The sequence below is a fragment of the Carcharodon carcharias genome, assembly GCF_017639515.1.
Source record: "Carcharodon carcharias isolate sCarCar2 chromosome 33 unlocalized genomic scaffold, sCarCar2.pri SUPER_33_unloc_1, whole genome shotgun sequence".
Taxonomy (NCBI): Eukaryota; Metazoa; Chordata; class Chondrichthyes; order Lamniformes; family Lamnidae; genus Carcharodon; species Carcharodon carcharias.
The window spans coordinates 3,846,712-3,860,617 of NW_024470690.1; the positions used below are offsets into that span (position 1 = coordinate 3,846,712).

At 50.5% G+C, this 13,906-nt stretch overlaps 1 protein-coding gene across 3 annotated transcripts in view; it reads left to right on the forward strand.

The window, feature by feature from the left end:
• The window catches only part of LOC121274142 (arf-GAP domain and FG repeat-containing protein 1-like), a 109,743-nt gene extending 98,525 nt beyond the window's left edge, over positions 1-11,218 (forward strand). The window contains exons 8-13 of one of the 3 annotated variants that reach the window (XM_041181316.1): positions 1,078-1,225; positions 1,880-1,953; positions 2,263-2,346; positions 4,053-4,277; positions 6,077-6,171; positions 10,983-11,216. In XM_041181316.1, coding sequence (XP_041037250.1) covers positions 1,078-1,225; positions 1,880-1,953; positions 2,263-2,346; positions 4,053-4,277; positions 6,077-6,171; positions 10,983-11,042 — 686 coding nt within the window. In that variant the 3' untranslated portion in view covers positions 11,043-11,216. Of the gene's footprint in view, positions 1-1,077; positions 1,226-1,879; positions 1,954-2,262; positions 2,347-4,052; positions 4,278-6,076; positions 6,172-10,982 lie in introns of all 3 variants that reach the window. The other 2 variants (XM_041181318.1, XM_041181317.1) reach the window with 2 other exon arrangements.
• The last annotated feature ends 2,688 nt before the right edge of the window (positions 11,219-13,906 follow it).

Sequence of the window (13,906 nt, forward strand, 5' to 3'; positions counted from 1 at the left end):
TCTAGATTCATTAAATAACAATTCTCTCGGAATAACCGTGACAGACTGGCCGGTTTTGCTTGTAGAACCACTGACCCATTCTGCCCCTTCCATTGACAATGCAGGTTTAATTGATCAGCTTTGCCTGTTGCTGGCTCGCTGCTATTTTTGCCAGCACCTCACTGTGGCTTAGTTAGTTAAATGTGGAGTGACATCATTCCTGACTCTGCCACTGCTGCAGTTGAGACTGTCATCTATGCCCTTGTTACCCCCAGATTCGACTGTTCCAACGCACTCGTGGCTGACCTCCCCACTTCCAGCCTCCGTAAATGTCAGCTCATCTAAAACTCTGCTACCCACATACAAATTTAGCACCAAGTCCCCCTCACCCGCTGTGCTCGGTAACTTGTACTGACACCTGGCCCAGCGACACAATTTTTAAACTTCTCATTCTTGTTTCCAAATCCCTGCATTGTGTTGTCTCCCTCCCTGCCCATCACTGTGAACCTGCCAACCTTTCAGCCCTTCAAAATCTCTTTGCCCCTACAGTTCCAGCCTCTTGTGCACTCTGGATTTCCATCACTCCGCCAATGGCTGTCTGGGCCCAAAGCTTTGGAATTCCCTCCGGAAAGCCCTCCGGCACTCTGCCCTTTCTTTAAACCCCGCCTCTGAGAACAGCCTGTCCTGCTATGTCCTTTGTGTCTCGGTGCCATACGCTGTTTTCTAATGCCCCTGAGAAGTGCCTTGGCGCATCTCGCTATATGGAAGATGCTATCTAGCTGCAGGTAGGTCCCAGGTTTGTGCTCCGGTAGGGCCATTGACTTGTGGCATTGGAATTACCTTCAGCTTGGTGGGCTAGGGTCAGGGGGGCCGATCCTGATTCACACTCTGAAAGTCCTGCCGATTGATACTTGGCCGCGCCAGGCAGGCCTGTGACCTTCTCAAAATGCTGAGTGACATCACGTAAGAGGAATGATCACTTGGGTGATGCATTGTGTGAGGGGAGAAGCTGCAAGTGTTACTGCACTCCCAGCACCCACAAGAGAAAAGGAACAGCACCTTAACTTTGTTTCCTTGTTCACTGATGTTTCTGAGCAGCAGGCGGTCAGATGTCCGGCTTCAGTTTCACCTCTGCGGCGTCGACTGGACAGCCTACAGTCTCATCAAGCCAATACACAGGAGCTGAGTACAGCAGCGTCTTCAGTATGGGAGTGCCTTCAAATAATGCCAGTGCTGGCACTAGCAGGTATTATACTGACCACTCTCTTTTCTTTCTCTCCTTCCTCTTGTTATTTATTGTGTTTGGAGATGTGCGCGTTGTCAGTGCAAAGGGATTGAACACCTTGAGCTAGATCTTAGCCATGCAAGATTGCACAAAACAGATGAGGACGAGATGGCATCCAATTCTACATCTCTCGCCATCACTGTCGATTTCAGCACTGTCGTCAGAGCTAGTGTCTGTTTCACAGCATCACATAAAGTCAACAGCTTCCCCACTACACTGTCCCCATCAAACACTTCCAGGACAGGTACAGCACAGGGTTAGATACAGAGTAAAGCTCCCTCTACAATGTCCCCATCAAACATTCCCAGGACAGGTACAGCACGGCGTTAGATATAGGGTAAAGCTGCCTCTACACTGTCCCCATCAAACACTCCCAGGACCGTTACAGCATGGGGTTAGATACAGAGTAAAGCTCCCTCTACACTGTCCCCATCAAACACTCCCAGGACAGGTACAGCACGGGGTTAGATACAGAGTAAAACTCCCTCTACACTGGCCCCATCAAACACTCCCAGGACAGTGACAGCACGGGGTTAGATATAGTGTAAAGCTGCCTTTATATTTTTGGAAGTTAACAACAGCTAAATGTTTCTCCTGTTCTTATTTTGGTTTCAGTATCTCTGGGACGATGAGTGGGAGCCAAGTGCCTGCACAGCAAACTGGTACCACCAGTGCATCCAGCTTTGGAGGTACCTTGATAAACCATTCACTTTTACAATCTATTCTCTTACCCTGCCTCTGCTCCCCGGTGTATATCGTTCCCCTTACCCTTGGCCACACCCCCTGACGGGTTACTCGTTTCCTTGGCTCACTGAGAGAGTGAGGATGTTAATTTAAGAAGCGACTTTACCGCCCGGGGATTATTTTTCAAGTCTCTTGGGGTCGTGTCTATGCTGTCTGCTTGGTTGCTGTCCCTGGTGAAACGTATTGTTCGCTGTGTGTCATTAACCTTCTCTCCCCCTTTTTTTTCCCCCTTCTCTCTCTGCCCTGCGTTTTAGCTTTCAGTAACCCATTCGCTGCCCCTTCTGCTGCACCACAAGCTGCTTCTACCAACCCGTTCCAGACCAACGGAATGGCGCCAGGTGAGTCTCTGCCGTCTTCCCCTCTCTCATTGGCGGCAAGCAGTGCTGACCTTTTGCCTTTACGGCCTCTCCGGCTCTCCTCTGCCTACTGCCCCCCCCGAGCAGCTTCCTTGGCTGCCTGTCACCCTTTTAGCCCAAACCTCTGTCTTTTCCCCTGCGAGTCCCCCGCTGGAGGTTCGGTGGGCTACATGACCAGTAGCGGCACAAGCTCTCGCCCCTCCACGTGCTGGCACCCGAGGGCAGAGGCCTGACGGTAACTGCAGCTTCCCTCAAACCACTGCCCTGGCTCAGATCCACCAGCCCCGACAGAGATGACAAAAATGGGGAGGGTTTCTCATCAGAACGTTTTAAAGTAACCCTGGTCCACGCCAGGGGATCGTTCAGTGCTGGTAAAGCCACCACCGTAAACCTTTGTGCCAAATTAGCTGCCACGCGTTCCAGGAATATGGTACGAAGCAGCTGGCATTACCCAGGGGAGCTGTTTTGTGCACACCTCCAGCATCGAGAGAAGCAGACTCTAGAAACTCTTCACTCTGCCCGACACGTTTTTATCTGTCTGAAGAGGTGACCCTCTTCCGGAGTACTGCAGTATGGCCACAACAACAGCATTGCATTGCTATAGCGCCTTTAATGTCAGAAAACATCCCCAGGTGCTTCACAGCAGCTGCTCGGAGACAAAACCTGACCCATATATAATGTGATATTAGGACAGGGGACCAATAACACCAGTCAAAGTGGTAGGATTTAAAGTGGGAGAGACTTTGGGAGGGGATCCCGGAGTTTAGGGCCAAGGAGGATGAATGCCAGTGGTAGACGGAAAGAAATCACCTTATTGACCAATGGCTAGTATTTGTGAATGCTATACCCATGCTGCAGCATATTGTTGATAATGATGATGTACTGTGTTAGCATCATCAGTAACGGTTTCAGCGTTCTAGTAAATTTGCCGTATTACCTGCAGACAGTTAATGGCTATGCTTTTTCTCCATGCACAAGACTTTGGGAAGTTGCCTGACAGTGCCACCTCGTGGCCAGAGCTTGTACCTACACCGTCACAGGCAGCTGTTTACATGCAGGATTTTTCTCTGTTGCATGTTTATAGAGGGGACTTGAAGAATAAATGCTGTCTTAAAAGGGTGACCAAAAGCTGTTTATTGGGGTTACTGTCTGAGCCTATTGCACCCCCCCACCCACCCACAGAGTTAGCACAAGAAACCTTGTCTCAGCTGTTGCCTGCAGGGATGAGGCTTATTGTCCTGGTGCAGGGACTGAGGAAGTCACGGAGTTGAATGCCAACCCAGAGAGGCTGTAAAAGGCAGCGAAGCTGAGCCTCCTCGCTCAGGCTAAGGCAGACGTAGAAGGCACAGGGTTCAGCGATGCTCCTCAGCAGCGTGGGAGTGAGACAGCTTCTTGTGCTTTGGGACTTGTCACCCCCCTCCCAGGGTCAGGGGTCATAGGGGAGCCAGGGTGCTAGGCGCACCGAGCATTGTTTTGTCATTGGGTTTGCAGGGAAACGCAGGGCTGTGGCTGGTTATCGGAATACGTTACAGCGTTTCCCTCACAAGAAGTTACTTTCTTCAAAAATACGGGTAACCTTCATCCGTTGAAAACATCTCTGGAACTTCAGTGCATTACTAGGTGGGTCAGGGGGAAACGTGATGTCAAGCAGCAACCTTTGCCCTAACGCCCATTTTCTTTCTGTTCAGCTCTGATGTATGGCGGAGCGCCGGCGGGGTATGGACCTGTCCCAGCCGCCTCGGTCCCTGGGGGCTTTGCTGGATTCCCGCAGCACCCCTTTGCGCAGCAGCAGCAACAGCAGCAGCAGCAGCAGCAGCAAGTCTTTGTTCAGCAGCAGGCCTACCCACAGCAGCAAGGCTACAGCCAGCAGCAGTCCTTCCTGCAACAACAAGCCTTTGCCCAGCAACACAACGGTAAGCTTGGTCATTCTGTAAACCCCCTTTGGAGTCACTTGCCGTGTTAGGTAAACAGCAGCATAAAGAATAGAGGCAGGAACAGACCATTCGGCCCCTCTGTTCAGTACGATCATGACTCATCTTCTACCTCAACACCGTTTGCCGCCCGCTCCCCATATCCATCGATTCCCAGGCCTCAGCCTTAAATGTAGTCAGCAGCTCAGAGAGGATATATTGGTCTCGGGAGGGGGTGCAGGATTGAAAGGGTTAAATTGACAGGACCACCAACTGTGGAGCAAAGGAAATTAGATAATTAAGGCATAACCTTCCCCTTTGAAAAGTATTATTGAGTGCCAGACCCAGACTGCAGTATATCGTTGTGAGTGATGTTGGTGGAACAGACTGGGCTTGTAATCCCTCGAGTTTAGAAGATTAAAGGGTGATCTAATCGAGGGGGTTTAAGATGATTAAAGGATTCGATAAGGCTGATAGAGAGGAACTATTTCCTCTGGTGGGGGTGGGGGTGGGCAGGGGGGAGGGAAAGTCCAGAACAAAGGGGGCGGCCGAACCTTCAAATTCAAGCCAGGCTGATATCAGGAAGCAGTTCATACAAAGGGGAAAGGGAAACCTGGGACGGACTCCCCCCACCCCCCCAAAAAAAATATGCCTAGGCTGTAGTCAATTGTAAATTTTGAAACAAAATTTCTGGATTTTTGTTGGCTAAATATCACAAAACCAAGGTAGTCAAATGGAGTTAAGATATAGGACAGACCTGATACAACTGAATAATGGAACAGGCTCAAGGGTCTGCTCTTATGTCCATTCTCCTTTCATTTCAGCACCCAGCTGTATCCCTGTCCACCCTAGGAGGAGGAATTAAGAAAGGCTGAACAGCCTTTCTGAATCTGTAGCTATCCTGGGATAGTAAAAGGGGGGGGAGCCTTCCTTTCTCAAGCTCAGGTACTTGAGCACAGACCTTAGCCTTGGTGGCCCCTGTAGCAGCGTCTGAAGTTTGCCATCTTCACTAATTTATCGACGGGTCTCCGCTTCCAGCACCACATCGGTTCACATGAATGCAGGTTACAACATGGTACCCGCCCATATCCTTCATTCACCGCCTAATCTAATATAGAATGTTGACACAGTTTCTGCTTCAACCCCAAACCCTGGAGGTAAATTCCACAGCCTCTGAGCTCTCTGTGTGAAAAGAGAGTCTCCCCTGTTCCCTGTTCTAAATCTCTTACATTTAATCTTTTGTTCAAAGCCACTTGCACCTAACTTCTGAACTACTGTGAACAGTCTGCTTCTTAATGCCTTGTCCAGGCCCTTTATAATTCTAAGTGGTTCTAAAGCGTTGAGTGCGCTAATAGCTACATTAACAACCAATGTAAGATAATCAGTCAACCTCGCAACACGGCTCATTTACACTTGCTAGAAGTGACATGCATTCATACACAGGGACCCGTTTTCTGCAAACGAAATAAATATGTTCAAGCCGGGAGCTTGAGGAGCCTATAGTTCCCTCTTGTATTCTCCATGGCAACACCTCGGCCAATCAGAGTCAACTTGCCAGCCAATCACCGCCCTTTTTTCCTGTCGTAGAAATTGTTGAGATTGTTTGAAATTTGTCATTCTTGCATTTGTTCTGATGAGTGCAAAATGGAAAGCTTCGACAACATCTCTCTCTCCTCAGCGGGATTTAACGTATTGCCCTGTAACCTGCATCCTTCAAATGAAAGAGGGACTCAGTTTTTAAGTCTTTGTGTTTGTATATTTCTTGATTTTCTGTCCCTCTTTGTATGTGTGTTTGTGTGTAGGAGCTGGTTTTGGTGCCTTTGGGCAGCCCAAGGCGATTCCGCGACTGATGGGGCCATTGATACAAGGAGGTGGAGCGTCCAGCAACCCATTTATGGTATGTGCCACACTGACTCCTTTCAAAGGGAAAAATGGTAAACTGATCGTCGTTTGGTAGAACCGAACTTGAGCATCGCTGAGAAAAGGGACAAGCTGTCAAAGCTTCTCCTCTTGGACTCATCAGGACAGATTCACAAGAATACCAGATCTCAAAGTGAACAACATTGTTCCCTTTACCATCTGGTGTTCTTGTGATTCTGTCCTGATGAGTGCAAGACGAGAAGCTTTGACAGCTTGTTTCTTTTCTCAGCGATACTCAAATGGTAAACTATTCATTTTCGGCAAGCGAGAGAGAGCCCTAACCAGCAGTGTGCTCAAGCCTGAAGTGTAGTGATAATAAGGCAACTACAGAGGCATGAGGGAGGAGCTGGCCAGAATTGACTGGGAGATGAGCCTAGCAGGAAAGACAGTGAAACAGCAATGGCAGGAGTTTCTGGGAATAATTTGGGAGACACAGCAAAAATTCATCCCTAGGAAGAAGAAGCATACTAAAGGGAGGACGAGGCAACCATGGCTGACAAGGGAAGTCAGGGACAGCATAAAAGCTAAAGAGAAAGCATATAATGCGGCGAAGCGCAGTGGCAAACCAGGGGTTTGGGAAGCCTACAAAGACCAACAGAGGACAACTAAAAGAGAAATAAGGAGGGAGAAGATTAACTATGAGGGTAAACTAGCCAGTAATATAACAGAAGATTGCAAGAGTTTGTTTAGATATATAAAGGGTAAGAGAGAGGAAAAAGTGGACATTGGACCGCTGGAAAATGACGTTGGAGAAGTAGTAGTGGGGAACAAAGAAATGGCGGAGGAACTGAATAGGTACTTTGGGTCAGTCTTCACAGTGGAAGACATGAGTAACATCCCCAAAGTTCAAGAGAGTCGGGGGCAGAGGTGAGTATGGTGGCCATTACCATATGGTGCTAGGAAAACTCAAAGGTCTGAAGTTGGATAAATTACCTGGACCAGATGGATTACACCCCAGAGTTCTGAAGGAGATAGCTGAAGAGATAGTGGAGGCGTTACTGGTGATCTTTCAGGAATCACTGGAGTCAGGGAGTGTCCCAGAGGACTGGAAAATCGCTAACGTAACCCCCCTGTTTAAGAAGGGAGTGAGGTAAAAGACGAGAAATTACAGGCCTATTAGCCTGATCTCAGTCGTTGGTAAGATTTTAGAGTCCATTATTAAGGATGAGATTTCAGAATACTTGGAAGTGCATGGTAAAATCGGGCAAAATCAGCATGGTTTCATCAAGGGGAGGTCATGCCTGACAAATCTGTTAGAATTCTTTGAGGAGGTAACGAGTAGGTTAGACAAAGGAGAGCCAATGGATGTTATCTACTTGGATTTCCAGAAGGCCTTTGACAAGGTGCCGCACAGGAGGCTGCTCAGTAAGATAAGAGCCCATGGTGTTAGAGGCAAGGTACTAGCATGGATAGAAGATTGGCTGTCTGGCAGGAGGCAGAGAGTGGGGATAAGGGGGTCCTTCTCAGGATGGCGGCCGGTGACTAGTGGAGTTCCACAGGGGTCAGTGTTGGGACCACAACTTTTCACTTTATACATTAATATCTAGATGAAGGAACTGAGGGCATCCTGGCTAAGTTTGCAGATGATACAAAGATAGGTGGAGGGACAGGTAGTATTGAGGAGGCGGGGAGGCTGCAGAAGGATTTGGACAGGTTAGGAGAATGGGCAAAGAAGTGGCAGATGGAATATAACGTGGGGAAGTGTGAGGTCATGCACTTTGGTAGGAAGAATAGAGGAATGGACTATTTTCTAAATGGGGAGAGAATTCAGAAGTCTGGAGTGCAAAGGGATTTGGGAGTCCTAGTCCAGGATTCTCTTAAGGTTAACTTACAGGTTGAGTCAGTAGTTAGGAAGGCAAATGCAATGTTGGCATTTATTTCGAGAGGACTAGAATATAAAAGCAGGGATGTGCTGCTGAGGCTTTATAAGGCTCTGGTCAGACCACATTTAGAATATTGTGAGCAATTTTGGGCCCTGTATCTCAGGAAGGATGTGCTGGCCCTGGAGAGGGTCCAGAGGAGGTTCACAAGAACGATCCCAGGAACGAAAGGCTTAACAAATGAGGAACGTTTGAGGACTCTGGGTCTATACTCGATGGAGTTTAGAAGGATGAGGGGGGATCTGATTGAAACTTACAGAATACTGAAAGGCCTGGATAGAGTGGACGTGGGGAAGATGTTTCCATTAGTAGGAGAGACTAGGACCCGAGGGCACAGCCTCAGAGTAAAGGGAAGACCTTTTAGAACAGAGATGAGGAGAAACATCTTTAGCCAGAGAGTGGTGAATCTATGGAATTCATTGCCACAGAAGGCTGTGGAGGCCAGGTCATTGAGTGTATTTAAGACCGAGATAGATAGGTTCTTGATTGGTAAGGGGATCACAGGTTACAGTAGAAGGCGGGAGAATGGGGTTGAGAAACTTATCAGCCATGATTGAATGGCGGAGCAGACTCGATGGGCTGAATGGCCTAATTTCTGCTCCTATGTCTTATGGTCTTTTGGAGACTGGATTAAATAACTCCGAGCTGGAAAGCTCCCAATCCCACTCCGCAGAGCCACGAGGTCTGATTTATGGGCTGGCATCAGGACAATAGGCGGAGGGTGGGGGGGTAGAAAAGTGACCATAAAAACTGTCAGGGTTGCCTGTAAAGCTGGTTCACCAAAGGAATCTGCCACACCCTACTTGGCCTGGCTCATGCGGCACACTATTCTCACCCTACACGGTCAACCCCGATGGGAATGCTTAGTTATAACAATTAAGCAAGAAGGTGACCCACCACCTCCTCAGTCCCCAACAGGGATGAGCAATAAATGCAGCAGTGCCCACACTTTGACTAGAGTACTGCATCCAGCTCTGGTCACCACACTTTTGTTGTGAGGGTGTGAGGGTCTTTGAGAGGGTGCAGAGGAGATTTACCAGAACGGATCCAGGGATGAGGGAGGGATTTTAGCCCCAAGGTTAGGGTTGGGGAAGCTGGGGTTGTTCTCCTTGGAGTGAAGGAGGCTGAGGGGAGATTTGATCAAGATGTACGAGATACTGACGGGGTTGGATGTGGTAGACAACTGTTCGACAAGCTGGTGGTACAAGGACTCGGGGACACAGATTTAAAGTTTTGGGCACTGTGGGGATGTGAGGAGGAACTTTCTTACGCAGCGATAGGTGATGACCCGGAACTCCCTGCCCACGAGGGTGGTGATAGTGGGAACGATGAAAGATTTCAAAAGGAAATTGGATGGGCAGCTGAGGGAAATAAACTTGCCAGGCTACGGGGAATGGGACTGACTGGATTGCTGTGCTGAGAGCTGGCACAGACTTGATGGGCTGAATGGCCTCCTGTGTTGTAATGACCCTGAAGTTCACACCTGTGACTCCCCTCCCCTTAGGGGTTTGATCACAGCTTCCCCACTGTGGAGCTGTTTCTATGGGGAGTGTGGGGAAAATGGAAGGTGGGGGATGCGGGGGGTAGTGGTGCTGGTCAGTGGGCCACAGACATGGGTTAGAACATAGCCAACCAGAGCAGGCGGTGGCCATTCGGCCCCTTGAGCCTGCTGCACAGTTCAGTAAGATCACGGTGGGTCTCCTGCCTCCCAATCCACTTTCCTGCCCGAAAATCCCATCAACCTCTGACTTGAACATACGCAATGGCGGAGTGTCCACAATCCCTCTGGGGTAGAGAATTCCAGAGATTCACAACCCCCCTGAGTGAAGACATTTCTCATCTCAGCCCAAAACGGCCGACCTCTTATCCTGAGCCTGGGACCCTCTCATCCCCAGCCTGAGGGGGAAACAGCTTCTCGGCATCGACCCCATCCAACCCTGTCAAAATCTTATATGTTACGGGACAATGAGGTGAGCTAATAATGAGGTTTCTTCTCTAAAGATTGAATTAAACAGCACAGAAACAGGCCATTCAGCCCTTCTGCCCCGTGCTGGTGTTTCTGCTCCACACGAGCCTCCTCCCACCCCCTCTTCACCTCCCCCTATCAGCCTATCCTTCTATTCCTGTCTCCCCCATGTGTTTATCCAGCTTCCCCCTTAAGCGTTGAGAATATCAGAATTTGGAAGGTTGGTTAGGAGAAGGTGATTAAGTAAAAGTCAGAAATATCAGCCGGAGGTGCAAAAACAATCTTTGTCTTTAAGAGAGAAACCTGCCAAGGAAGTGAGGAATAGAATCCTTATCCAACTGCAGCCAGCCTAACAGAAGGATGGTGTCCCTGGTAATAGAGCCGGGTGGGCCAAAATTGGCCTCAGGATCCCCAGGCTGGGGACCAGGGGTGTAAAACAAGCAGTACTGCACCCCCGCCCCGCCCTGCCCCGCCCTCTTCTTGGTCACTGACCCCTGTTGGCCAATGGTGTGAGCAGAACAGGTTCACCGGTGATGCCTTCCATGGTCAAATAGGCAGTAGTGAAGGCAGGCCATTTGGGCGAGGTAATGGTGAGGTGCTGGTTGGAACTTTGGCCTCCCACCGCTACCCCCAACCGCCCCCCCCCACCCCAGCATCCCAGCAAGAGCCAAGAGAGAAAAGGGGTTGGAGTGGTGGCTGGACATTACGAGCATATGAAATAGGAGCAAAGGAGTAGGCCATTGGGCCCCTCGAGCCTGCTCTGCTACTCAATAAGACCACGGCTGATCTGACTGTGCCCCCCCCCACCCCCGACTCCACATTCCCGGATAACCTTTGACCTCCTTGTCAGTGGGGATAGAAATGTCACTGATAATCTACTGGTTAACAGCTAATGTATTTTTTCCTCCCCCCGTCTCTCTCTCTCTCTCTCTCTCTGTGAAGACTGGTGCCCCACCTGGACAATTTGCAGCAGGAAGCACATCTACCAACCCCTTCTTATAGTGACCTGCAATGCTTCCAGCATGTGGCTCTTCCAAAAAATCCGCCTTAAACTACAAGAGTCGACCAACAGCTGTAACATACTTTATGCCAGTACACACATTTCTATACCTTGAGGGAGGGAGGGAATGGGCTGGGGAGCAGAAGCATTGAAGTATTTCAATATTGTAATTGTGCATATTAGCAACCAAATACCAATGCAGGCTATATCGAGGGGGTGGGGGTCTCGGGGGTGGGGGTGGGGGTCTCTTCACACAGCCTGGAGAAGGGAGGGGGAATTAGACAGTCGGATGCGAGCGAAGCCTCTTTCAGACAGCGTTGGCCTCTGCAGGGCCAGTGGACTGTTCCTCTGCAGGGCGGGTACAGGGGGAGAAAGAGGGACGGTAAAGGGTTATAAACGTGAGTTTCTGGATGAGGGAGTTCCTTTGGACTCAACCTGGAGCTAGGTTGTTTAACAAAACAATCGACTACATTCGGGGCAGGTTCTGGGGGGTGGCCAGCTGGCCGGAGGGGGGGGGTGGGGATGGGGGGTGGGGGTGTGGTCCAAAAGCTTTGTCCCGATGGGGTTGGCACTGTGGGTGGGGCCGTGGGGGATCAGCGAGGGAGAGTAGGTGAGGGACGTGTAATCCCGTTCAATTGTTTCTATCACATCGTTGCCAGTGGTTTGGGGTATTCTGCAGGAAGTCAACACCTTGGCACAGTATAAGGGGCACAGGCCAGTTAATGAGGAATTCATTGGTGCAGCTAGGACAGAGGTTGGCAGGAGGGGTGGGTTGTATGGGCTTTGCAATAGCGGGTGCCAGGTTACTGAGGCTTGAAGAACCCTCCCCACCCCTCCCTGTCAGAAGCTGTTAACTATCCAACGCCTAGACGGATTTCAGGTGAACCTTGACACTGGGGCTGGGATGGGCAGGGGGGGTGGTGGGGGGTGGGATGTCAAATAATCTCTTGGGGGGTTTTGAACCTTTGGAGGCAGATCTTCAGAGTGAGGACGTTTCTTAACCCAAACCCGACAGGAGAGAGCGAAGGAGGTGGGGGAGCCGCTGAGCTGAGTTCTGCGGGGAGAATCGGTGCCATTGTTTGTCGCTGGCACGGGCAGAGGAGAACAGCGGGTTTCGAGACTGGGCACACACTTCACGCCGGTGTCCACAGGGGGCCCCCAGGGCCTTGCTGTTTGCGATGGAAACTCGATACTGGACTCTAACCCCTTTACTCGAAGCATCTCCCGTTTTACTTTCCAGCCGGAATAGCTAGCAAACAAACTCTTCCCCACCCCACCCCCCAGTTTGTCCTCCCCCCCCCGGTCCGGTGCTTGATGCCCACTTTGCATTCCTCCCGTTTTTTTTCGCGACAACCCCTCTCCTCCACCCGACCAGTTTTCAGTCTCAAGAGACACCTTTCCATTCCAAAGACTGCTGTGGAATAAAACAAAACCTGGCGGGGATTGGACTTGGAGTCAGTCCGTCCTCTTGTTACTGTTTGACGAGCTGCTCTGTTGGTAATCTCGGGCTTGTTTCTGTGTCTTTTTATTTTTTAAAACTGTTACACCAATTCCGCTGTGTTCTACCGTTCATTCAAAATATATATTTTGTTCATCTACCGTTGCATGATGCACCAATCCTCTTGATTTGGGTTCAGTACTCCACACACGCACCTGTCTGCACCGTTATGCGTATGCAGAAATGGAGACCCGTCCAGGTACACTGGGGAAAGGCGCTCTCCCCTCCCATGTTCGATTGATGTGAAAGATCCCAGGCCGAAAAGGGAGGAAGGCTCCTTGCCACAACCAGGTGGCAAAACGTCATCTCCCGGCTTGCGCCCCCGAAAACCTACTTGTCCTGGCCTACGTGGTGAGTCACTTCCCTTCAGTGCTGTTCACTGGTGTGGGGGAGCACTTCGGATGGGGGTGTGGACCGAGGCGGCTTCAATTGTGGCTTTCAAACGGACAATATGTGCACGGCTACGTGAGAAGGGGGCGAACTGGGTGGGACTTGCAGAGAGCCAGCACAGGCGTGATGGGTCGAATGGCCTCCGTTTGTGCTGGTGGGAATGGCACTGGGTGGCATCAGCTGAGGGTAGCAAAGGGGTTACATGTGAAGCCCCTCCTGCCCTTCTCTCTTCCCCCCCTCCAAGGGTTGAATAGCCTGTTGGTAGAACAGGGAAAACTAGGAGCAGGAGTAAGCCCCTCGAGCCTATCATGACTGACCTGATTGTGGCCTCAATTCCACCTCCCCTCCCCCCGGTAACCTTTGACTCTTATCTACCCCTGTGTTAACAATGTTCAGTGACCCTCTTCCTCCATCGCCCTCTGGGGCAGCCCTGACCTGTGAGAGGGGAGTTGGTGCCAGCCCAAGACCCCATTTATTTCCCGCCTCATAGCGAGTGTCTCCAAGCCATTGGAACCGGGGTGCATCGCTTGATGCAATGGTAAAACTCCCTCAGCCTGTAGCTGCTGCCCAAGGCATCCTTCCTTCAGTGTGCCTCTGGACCAAGGTCATGTGATTGGGGGGGGTGGGGGAGAGGGAAGGCAAGACTCCTGCAGACTTCACCCCCCACCACCCCCCCCCCCCCCCAAACAAACTTTCAGTCACTGGACATTGAGAAACTGGGCAATGGCTCTTCCCCTCATCACCATCACACCATGCCCACCCTTCCCCTGTCACTTTAAGAAGACAAGTTACAATGAATATTGATAATCAGCTGAAAGAGTGGCGGGTGGGGAGGTGGGGGGGTGGGGAGGGAATAGCTGTTTCTTCTGAGATTGCCCCTCCTTCCTGTGTGTACCTGAAGAGCGAACCAGAGAAGTGCCTGCACTACCCACGCCACGCTACAGCCTAGTGTCACAGAAGAAACCTGGTCGACCTAGG